Raw genomic sequence first — 11,569 nt, forward strand, 5'->3', positions numbered from 1 at the left:
ATACTCACAGTAGTCATACAGTATCAAACCAGCCCTTTACTCTCGCTTTAGCTATGTGTCATTTTAATATGTGACTTCATGTTGCATCTAGTGGTAAGTACTGTATGCATTAACCCTGATTGATTGAGGTGACATACAAGTCTTAAATATTTTTGAAAAGTTCTTGAAAAGGGTATTATAAAGTACTAAATTGGATGAGCTGAGACTTGCAGATACACTGTGAGAGGACAATGGGAGATTGCAGTTTTGATGCTGGCTTAACTTTAAATGAGTGTTTTATACTGTAGGATATCGCTAATTTATCATTCTTAAAAACTGGAATCTGGAACTAAGATCTGGAACTAAAGTTGGCTTATTATAATATTATAATACTGACCATGCAAAATGAAAATAGAAAAAAGTAGAGTAACAGTGAATGTTATCTTTACTCTTTTCAGCCATGATTTTCATACTCTTAATAATAAAAAGGATGCAGTGATACAAATAAAGGAACTTCTTCACAAGCCAGCTTGAGTTCTGTTTGACATAGGAAGGATTAATGTAGTAAACAAAAGAGATGTTTGAAATTTGTTAAAGCAAAAATGAGACAACAAGTATTACCATACTTTGGGCAGCTATAGTGCACTCAATAAACAGTGGCATTTGGCTCATGTAGATCAGGGCTGTAAAACCTGGAATGGGGGGAAAAATGTCACCTTTTACGGGCCAGAATGTGTATTTATTAAACCTTGGTGTGCATGATCAACACACACTCTTCTGAAAATAATAAAGTCAAGAACAAAGGAAGCACATGAAATGTACTAATTTCATACACCAGTGGGTTTAACATAAATAACATAAATAATTGAAAATAGGGAGGTATGAAAAAGAATACAGAATTATTGAATAATAAATCAACTTTTCCTGGAAAAGTCATGGAAATGACTTTATCTTCTTTTAATCTTAATGTTAAGTGCTCTATTATATCAACAATAAATGCAAGAATATGACTCCAGATATCCAGCTCCGCCCCTTCCCTTTCTTCTTCATGAACTGTACAATTTCTGCATGCAATTCAAAGAAATGCCCTACTGCTTAAACATGCAACCCCACAGATGAAAGAGTTTATCTGTCTTGCTTTATCTAAAATTAGAATAGCATACACTGAATATATCATACTGATATAATAAATTGACATGTATGAATGAATGTTTGCATAACTGTAATTGTTTCCACAAATCATCCCAGAGGCTGGATCGGCATTCCCCCATGGACTGTGTATTTAACACATCAGCTATAGGACCAACCAAAGGGACTAAAACTGAAAAGGAATACAATGAACAAATTGAGAAAGAACTGAATTCCACGATCTGAGAAGTGTGTTCTGTACAATATTTTATTAGCTTAATTATCATTTCTATGTCATCATGTTCTGAGTGTAGAAAACCAGCTACAATCTCACAGTCTAACTCTCATTTGACTCAACACACAGTATTAGTGGTAAAAAAGAAACATTCAAGTGTTTAATAGCAGACCAGGGATATGGCATATGCTCAGGGTAGATCAAATTTGAAAGTGAAAAGCTGAAATGTGTAATTATTTTGTTCTATCCCATCTTAATATGCAGAGATGTTTTGAGCAGCCCGTTCAGCCCGACAGCAAAGTTGGCTCAACCAATAGAGTGCAACAGTGCCCGCCCACTTTTTCAGATGCCTGGGTTCCAGAAATATTTTTCTGATTAATTTGTTTGTATATGCTTTTCGTAAGCCATAAACTAAACCAACCAACTCCGAGGTGAATCACAACATTACAAACTTTGTTTTGAGGCAATAAAGTATTTGAAAATCAGACAAAAAGACAAAGATACAAGACTGTTTACCTACTGTTTTCACGAGGGCACAAACTACAATCCCACAAAGCATTGCGATTATGTAATTAAATAAAAAAATATGGGAATATATATAACTATAGATTTTAGGTTGATGATTATAAGTATAAGAACAATATATTTTACATTTATTGCAAAATTGTCAGATATATACAAATAGATAAGTAGTTAAGGGTGAAGGGAGACCGACTCGATTACGTCATTCACATAGCGTCATTGGAGTGGTCGGTCGGTCCTGATCACTTTTGGTGTGGGCCGCGGTTCTCTGATTGGTGAATCTTTCTCTGCTGGACTTAGGGTAATGTAGTTGTTTACCATGAATTCTGCTATCAAACACTATTTTTAAACAATGAATTTGAAATAAAACAGAGGGACAGCTTCAATGGAAGCATATACCATAGATGAATAACCTTGTAGCTCACTGTAGGTCTGTCTTTAAAGGTTTATAAGATATCATTGAAAATCAATAAGTCTATTAAATAAATGAATGGGATTTTTACCTCAGGAACCAGACTGTTGCACTCTATAGTGTGAGTTGGGGGTGGGAGTACCTGTCGATCTGTTTTATTAACAGCAGTTTCAAAACAATCTTTATTTTTACAATTCTGTTCAAAGTTGTTCTCGTACCTAATTACCAAAGTGTGACATTGACTTTGGAGGTGTGCGGTGAGTCGTTTTACAATCCAGAATCTCAATGTCTCTCAATCAATGACAGACTGGCTCATTGTTTTGAAAATGAGTTGCTCACTTCCGTTTCAATTTAAGGCGCTGCTGTTGCTCTCGACGACGATTAAGAATCTTGGTGCTGGCACGGAGTTTGCGCATTCGCAGGGCACGGATCCGTACTTGATTATCCCGGGGAATTTTTCCACCTTTTGCCAGGATTTGTTTGAGACGATCCTGTGGCGTCTTAGTGAGGATGAAGTCACAGATGGTTGGGTGAGGCTCTGACCCTACAGAGCACTGGCGAATACGGGGGAAGTAGCCTTCAGCCCATACCGTTATTTTATACTCACCTGGGTTCAGCAAGCGCCAGAAATCACCATCTACAGCTAGATACATATGAACAAAAGGAAAACATTAAAATGTCCATAATATTATATTGCAATGCTAGCACAAGACAAGAGAATCAGTTCAATAATAAAAAAAAAAGCAATTCCTGAAAAATTTAGTTGTCTTAAAGGGGTGATAGCATACAATAATTTTTTCCCCCTGAGGTCCATTTATAAAGTAAGTTTTTGATCTATGTGAAAACACAAAGTTACAAATGTTCAGAATCAGTCCTTATTGCAGCTTAGTTTCAAAAAATGCTCTTTTTGGACTGGGAAGAAGTTTTGAATTCTAAGAGTTACAGTATGTTTTGCTAGGACATCAAGGAAAATGTGATTCCTCATGATACAGTATGGCACCCTTTATTGCAATCTGATTTAACAAAGTGACTTTTACAAGCATACCAGATCTTATGTCATGGTTCATGCCTTCCACCTTAATGACGGCATTTGCAATCCCAGCTTTAGTGTCCTTATCCCTGATCACACCCTTTATCCCTCTGTGCACCTGCAAAGAGCATAGGAAATTTTAAATGTAGTCCAGCATTATAATGTTCCATGCTGGACTTTGGGAAAGTGAACTAACCTGCTCCATGTACAAAAGGAGAGCCTCTTTGTTATTCTCCCACTCGATGGGAAGCTCGCTGGCATGTGGAAACTTATCACAGGACAATTCTACAGTTACTTCAAAACAGTTAGTGTAGAGGTAACTGAAGTCATTCATACCTATGAAGATGATGCAAAAAATAAAACAAGAAACAAAATATGGTGGGTCATACTACAGAACACGACTCCAATCTTCCACACTCCAATCCTTATGTTCTTTGGCAAAGGCAATACGTTTTTTTGCAGTTGACAGAGCTAAAACATGGTTTCTTTACTGCTACACAGTAGTCATTTTTTTAGCTCCTGTCCCCATTCCCTTTCATTGTATGTAAAAGAGCAGCATGAACATGGATTTGGAACAACATAGGTGTGTAAGTGTACATGAGAGTAAAGAGAGTAAATGTTGACAGAATTTTCATTTAGGTGAAGTATTCCTTTTACATGCAAATTATAGGCAAAGTGCTTATCCATTTGCTCTCTTTGTGTGTGAATGTTTTTTGTTTACTTACTTCCTGGAACAGTGTGCCAATCAGCTCCATTGATGATGTTGTTATGTTGCTGGAAGTCTTCTGAGTGACAGATTCTCCTATCTGGGTTTGCCATCACCAGATTGGTGGATGCGTAGACAGTAGCCAACCAACGAAAGAAATCATTGTCTGGAGTGGGCGTGTCGTGGCGAGGGATCCAATCACGAGTGCAGTCGAAAGGGTAAGTGACTACCAGCTCTCCCCCATGCAGATTAGCACTCAGAACAAACGGTATGTCTTGCATCCAGCTGATTACAGCACGTGTCTCTGGGGCAATCTTGACAAGACACAAATATATAGTCCAATATGAATATAAACTCAGCAAAAAAAGGAACGTCCCTTTTTCAGGACACTGTATTTTAAAGATTATTTTGTAAAAATCCAAACAACTTTACAGATCTATATTGTAAAGGGTTTAAACAATATTTCCCATGCTTGTTCAATATACCATAAACAATGAATGAACATGCACCTGTGGAACGGTCGTTAAGAAACTAACAGCTTACAGACGGTAGGCAATTAAGGTCATAGTTATAAAAACTTAGGACACTAAAGAAACCTTTCTACTGACTCTGTAAAACACAAAAGAAAGATGCCCAGGGTCCCTGCTCATCTGTGTGAATGTGCCTTAGGCATGCTGCATGGAGGCATGAGGACTGCAGATGTGGCCAGGGCGATAAATTGCAATGTCCGTACTGTGAGACACCTAAGACAGCGCTACAGGGAGACAGGAAGGACAGCTGATCAACCTTGCAGTGGCAGACCACGTGTAACAACACCTGCACAGGATTGGTACATCCAAATATCACATCTGTAGGACAGGTACAGGATAGCAACTGCCCGAATTACACCAGGAATGCACAATCTCTCCATCAGTGCTCAGACTGTCCGCAATAGGATTGAATGAGGGCTTGTAGTCCTGTTGTAAGGCAGGTCCTTACTAGACATCACCGGCAACAATGTCGCCTCTAGGCACAATCCCACCTTCGCTGGACCAGACAGGACTGGCAAAAAGTGCTCTTCACTAACGAGTTGCTGTTTTGTCTCACCAGGGATGATGGTTGGACTCGCGTTTATCGTCGAAGGAATGAGCGTTACACCATGTCCTGTACTCTGGAGCGGGATCGATTTGGAGGTGGAGGGTCCGTCATGGTCTGGGCTGGTGTTTCACAGCATCATCGGACTGAGCTTGTTGTCATTGCAGACAATCTCAACACTGTCCGTTACAGTCATTTGTCTGGAAGACATCATCACTAATGTGGTACCCTTCCTGCAGGCTCATCCTGACATGACCCTCCAGCATGACAGTGCCACCATCCATACTGCTATTCTGTGCATGATTTCCTGCAAGACAGGAATGTCAGTGTTCTGCCATGGCCAGCGAAGATCCCGGACCTCAATCATTTGAGCACATCTGGGACCTGTTGGATCGGAGGATGAGGGCTAGGGCCATTCCCCCCAGAAATGTCCGGGAACTTTCAAGTGCCTTGGTGGAAGAGTGGGGTAAAATCTCACAGCAAAAGCAGGCAAATCTGGTGCAGTCCATGAGGAGAAGATGCACTGAGTACTTAATGCAGCTGGTGGCCACACCAGATACTGACTATTACTTTTGATTTTGACCCCCACTATGTTCAGGGACACATTATTCCATACAAATATTTACAAATGTTAAGTTTGCTGAATATAAAAGCAGTTGAAATTGAGAGGCCCTTTCTTACGTGTATATACAATATATATTCTAAAAGTACACAGACAAAACTGAAAGTTTTTCATATTATACATTCTATGTATTGATTGGCCAAGTTAAGATGACTGTCTGCTGTCAACAAATTCTGTGTAAAGATGCAATGTCCATATTTTTGCCTATAGTACCTAAAATGTTGCAGTCTTTATGACCGTCACTGCAATTGTCTGTTGACTGTGCATTAGGTACAGTTCAAGTACAGTAAGTCCTGTTTAAATAGTTTCACTCTATTTCTGTACAGCATTTAAAAAATGTGCCTTTACATAATATATTATAGGCCTATATGTTTCTTTAAATGTGGTGTCTGTATCCCCCTGCCCCTCCCCCAAGCACAAAAGTGAAACTCCGCCAGTGATTATCTAAAAACTCACAGAAAAGCTGATCTTTTGAGGTTTTTATTTTATTTCTTCAGATTTTAGTTTGCAATGGAATCATCTTTATGTATGATGTGTAAATGTATCATTTTGCTTCTGAGTTTGTGTGTAACTCTTATTGCAATCAGTGTGTTCTTTCACTGCAGTGTGCAGTGAAAGTTTGTTTTACTGTTGGAGGCCTCAGCACAGGAAGCTTCAGCTGAGAAGAAAGGAGAGGAAGTGTTCACATTCTTTACAGAGTCTGCTTGTGTAACGATTCCTGGTTTTCTGCCCCGTGTTTCTCGTGTCACCTGTTATTCCCATGATTCCCGGCCCTCATCACTGCCAGCACCGTGTTATTGTTCTCACCTGATTGTCATTTTGTCATCATCGTGTCCCTGTATTAACCTTGGTTGTTGTTCAGTCTGTGTTGATCGTTGTTTGTAGATGTCTGGAAGTCGATGTTTTGCCCTGTTTTACCCAGTTCATGTACCCTTTGAATGTTTTCATGTTTTTGTTTCATTTTTCCCATCGTGGATGTTTCCTTTGTTCCTGTCTGGTTGTTTTTCACTTGGAATAATAAAGACGAATTAATTTAGATCCGCACTCCTCGTCTGCCTCCTCCTACTAACGTTACAGCTTGACCCCAATTCCCATGTTTATTGAGTGTCTTCATCTTTGAACAGAACATTCAAAGACTATTGAAAATTGATTATTGACTAAAACACTATGGAGTCTATTAAAAAGTGTAATGAATGTGTTTTCAAATAAAATAAACAGTCTGAAAATACTGTTTTCTTAACAGACAGGATTGGTTCATTTTTCTTATAGAAATAAGGAATAATATTGACTATTTTACAATCCTAGGTCTTTTAAAAATAATAATAATAAAAAGAATATTAAAAATAATCAGCCAATCTATGACAATCGTTTCAACTACACCAGTGTTTTATAATAAAACATTCCATTTACCAGATGGTATCAAATAGTAATTGCTACAGAGTGTGATTTACGTACTAATGCCTTAGTTGTGGTGTAGTACTCAGGCATTGGAATGTAGTGGTTGCTCACTCTCCTCTTGTCTGTAGCCATCTCCTGAGCATCCCACATGATGTTGTTGAGGTCAGGAAAGTTGTGATTCATGTCAATGCCCTCAAAGCTGTAGCGTCCAAGAGCCCAGCCAGAGAGTTCTGAGCCCTGATGACACAAACAAATAGTAGAGTACAAGACAGTGAGCACACGTCTGTTAACGATTTAATTAAGAATAATATTATGCATATTATTACTGTGGTAATACATCTATTATGCTATAATTACTATATTATTACTATGGTAATAAATGTATTATGCTATTATAACTATTATTACTATGTAATTAGTATATAATGAATCAATTATTATGATATAATAACTATATTATTATTGAATCTATGAATTGAATGTATTGAATCTGTCATTACAATATTATTACTATGGCAATAAATCTATTACTATGCTAATATTACTATGATAATAAATCTGTTATTACTAATAATTATAATTTTTAACTATTTAAATTTGTTATTATGTTTAAGATAATATGTAATGAATAAAGTTGCTTTTAGCACATTAAACCTTTCATCCCACATTAAAGTTCCTAATTAGACCATTTGTCATTTTCTTATAAGATTATTTGCCTCCCTTGACCCTTACCTTTTCATAGGCTGTCTCATATCCATCTGGGTTCATAGATGGCAACAGATGGATGCGAGTGTCCTTTACCAGCTGTATCACACGTTGATTTCCTCGCTTATATTCACGGCAGATGTACTGCATAAGATTAAGCAAGAGCTCCCGGCCCAAAACTTCATTGCCATGCATCCCAGCAACATAGCGGAATTCTGGCTCACCTATACATTGGTCACCATAAAAGACAATAAAATGTGCATGAGTATTTTTTAAACAGGGACTAATTAAAAATGTTCTACCCTTACAGAGTGAAAAGGACAATGTGCTTTTGGTACATCCCAAATAATATCCGATTAAAGATGGAATGTTTATTCTGGCCAAATAAATGATGAAAAGCAGATGTGTGGCAACAACATGTTTCATAATGGTATGATGAATGACTGAAATCAAGTCTGAATAGAAAAAATGTACATTCAAATATCTGTGTTAATGGAGTGATATTGGAAGGACATGAGAAATGAATTCTCTGTTAAAACAACATTGGTAATTGTCTTGAACATCAGAGTATATGTGTGTGGTCTATTAGACTTGGCTTTAGAAACAGGGACATCAGCCAGATGGACCTGAAATAACCTCTATCTACTAATCACCGGGGTCTTAACAAGGTGAAAGCTTACCGAGCTCATGTTTTCCTGGGTTATCAGATATTTCCATAACATAAAGCTTCAATCCAGTGTAACTCCTCCCAATAGTGTAGATCCGTGTGATATCCGGACACTCATCATTCACAGACTTCATTAACTAGAGAGAGAGTGAAAATGTATTTATGAATTAATTTAATCATTTTTTTTTTTTTTTTTTTGTAAAAGGGACTGTCATGAAGACCAACGGCTGAGATCTAAAACAGATCTTACTTTTCTCATCTCATTGTAATTGTGGTGTCTGAAGTCCAGGTCATCTAATGATCCGCTCTCAGAATCAAAAAAATGTGGGTTCTCCAGATCTACACATATAGATATATTTTGTCAAAAATTCACATTTTACTTAGTGGCTATTCATTGGTTCAAAATGACAGTATAGAAACTGACATTAAAACTATATCTCTACATTACTGTAGTATTTTTGGTTAAACCAAGACCTACAATGTCGGTCTGGCGTAGACTGTTTTTAGTGGTGACAATTTTAAAGTCTTGTAAAAATGGTAATATTTACCAGAAAATAGCATACATTTACTCACAAAGACCCTGTATGATTCTTATTAAAAAGTTTCCATATGCCTTGGCCAAACCTGTGATCCTGACCCAAATATTTCAAATATACAGTAGTGTTGTACCTGGCACTAGGCAACCCAGCACTTCAGCTCGGAGGCAAATGGTGCCATTGCTAAACCAGGTCTGTGGGTTTATGCGGATGTACCGTGCAACCGAGGGCTCAGGGAACAGAGCCAAAACTGCCGTTTCCAAATCTTCATTCCCAACAAACACCTGGACAGAGATTCTGAGATCAGCAGAGACAATACAGTAGAGTACACAGATAGAACGAAATGTAATACACAAGTGGGGAGATCCTTTACAAACTAGGCTTTTCAAACTAGGCCCTCTCTACTCTGACCAATTCCTAAAAGAATGTTCTCTTTTGAGGCAAAGCTCCATGATGCCAAGTTGACAAAAGCAGGTTAGCAGTAATTATAAAAGTCATAAACGTACCGCCTCATCTGATCCCTCCATGCAGGGCTGCCAGACCAAAGAGTCATTACTGAACTGAACTTTATACGTACGGACCCAGTTCAAGCTACACACACACACACACACACACACAAACACACACAAAAACAATATATAGAGTATTTATACGTGCAAAAATATCACTACAGTCACGTAATTTTCATTGCTGCTGCTGCCTTGCATGCACTCTAACAGGAATTTTTGTAATATGAATGATGATGATTATGATGAAGATGATGATAAAGTGTCGATCAGAGAGTAAGACTAACCTCCAGATGGAGTTTCTGCCCTGAAGGATGACCCCAGTAAAAAGTGTTGGTCTGAGAGCATCCAACTGCAACCACTGATCCTGATCCTCTAGTCCAGCACACCACGCTCCATCATACTTGCCATCATCCTCTAAACCAGACTAAACACACACAGACAGTAAAACATAAACATAAAATATGTAAAACATAAAATACATTAAAACCCTTCACCCAACTCTAAATACAAACACTTAGGGTAATTAAATCACAATAATTTACAATTGTGCTTGCAGCCAGTCACCACCTACAGACAGTTATACAGTAGGTTCTTCTCAGTGATAAGTGGGCTGACCTGTATATTAAGGCGTCCTCGGTGAGGACCTAATCCAATGCTCAAAAATGAGGAAGACTCTAGCTGATCATCCGAGACTTTCAGAGACTCCAAACCCAATGGTGGGCAATCTGATACAGGGGTATTGAGACAGGGACAAATACTATTAAGGAAAATGTCAATAAACAGTTACTTATTAAATCAGAGCAGAACCTGTTTGGAAGAAAGGTATTTGCCAATGTGCTCTCTACATACAGTAGAGGCCAAAAGTTTCCAACCTAGGAAAATGTACATCTTTGGCCTTTATTCAAACATATTCAAAATATATGAAAGATTTTGTATGCATGTTGTAGTTGTGCTTGGAGAGTAAATCTAATGTACGCGCTTCACGTTACAATTATTTTATTTGGCATGAAGCAATGAAACATGCCAAATTGCACAGACATAATTTTTTGCCAATCTGTCATACAAAGTTTGCACTCATTATTCCCATATAATTGCTACCGATGTGTTAATTAAGGTGCTGGGTATATAGTTAGATGTTTATTTGTGGGTTTTGGTGAAAATGGCAAAGAAGAAGGAGCTGTCCTCTGCAACAAAGAGACTATTGTCAAAATGGCTAAATCTGGTCAATCAGCTTCGGACATTCCTCATGTGCTGGATTTGAATGGTCGCACTGTCCGCAGAATTATTGTATGGTACCGGCCTCATTGTGCTTTGCAATAATTCTGTGTAAATGTAAATGTGAATGTAAAGAGATGTGGCCGGCCAAGGAAGACTAGTGAGCGTTTTGACAGGAGAATGAAAATCACCTCAATGAGTGACCACTTCTAAACAGTTTCCAGATTTCTGGAAGAGACGTACAATGGTGAGGAACCTCCAATTTCATCTCATACTGCAAGGCGATGGCTACAAGAAGCTGGATTGAGAGGTTGTGTAGCAGTAAAGAAACAATTTATTAGTTCTGTCAACTGCAAAAAACTTCTTGCCTATGCCAAAGAACATAAGGATTGGGGTGTGGAAGATTGGAGCCATGTTCTGTGGTCTGACGAGTCAAAATTCAACAGGCTGGCATCGGATGCTGTCAAGTATGTTCGTAGGAGACGAGGTGAGCATTTTGATACCATCCATTTCCATTTCCATTTATCAGACGCTTTTATCCAAAGTGACTTACAGTGCACTTATTACAGGGACAATCCCCCCTGAGCAACCTGGAATTAAGTGCCTTACTCAAGGACACAATGGTGGTGGCTGTGCCAGCAACCAGCAACCTTCTGATTAACAGATATGTGCTTTAGCCCACTACACCACCACTCTCAAATGCATGCGTGGCACCGTTAAACATGGCAGGTGTTGGAAGGATCTACAAAGTTGTTGGCACTTTGAAAACAGACCAATATTGGACATCTTGCAAAACACAATGTTGCCCGAGTATCGAGGATCTGCTTGGAG

The 11,569-nt window shown here is 38.3% G+C and overlaps 1 protein-coding gene across 1 annotated transcript; it reads right to left on the reverse strand.

Annotated features, from left to right (window-relative positions):
• Window positions 1–2,611: 2,611 nt before the first annotated feature.
• cpxm1a (carboxypeptidase X (M14 family), member 1a) lies at window positions 2,612–11,152 on the reverse strand. Its single transcript, XM_052150900.1, has 12 exons — window positions 11,107–11,152; window positions 10,139–10,248; window positions 9,808–9,947; window positions 9,148–9,311; window positions 8,729–8,817; window positions 8,492–8,615; window positions 7,839–8,035; window positions 7,164–7,343; window positions 4,032–4,326; window positions 3,503–3,642; window positions 3,322–3,424; window positions 2,612–2,919 (listed from the first exon to the last, which is right to left on the reverse strand). Exons 1-12 carry the CDS (start codon window positions 11,150–11,152, stop codon window positions 2,612–2,614), a joined length of 1,896 nt encoding a protein of 631 aa, XP_052006860.1.
• Between the last annotated feature and the right edge of the window lie 417 nt (window positions 11,153–11,569).

This window comes from Xyrauchen texanus, chromosome 20 (genome assembly GCF_025860055.1).
Source record: "Xyrauchen texanus isolate HMW12.3.18 chromosome 20, RBS_HiC_50CHRs, whole genome shotgun sequence".
NCBI classification, from domain to species: domain Eukaryota; kingdom Metazoa; phylum Chordata; class Actinopteri; order Cypriniformes; family Catostomidae; genus Xyrauchen; species Xyrauchen texanus.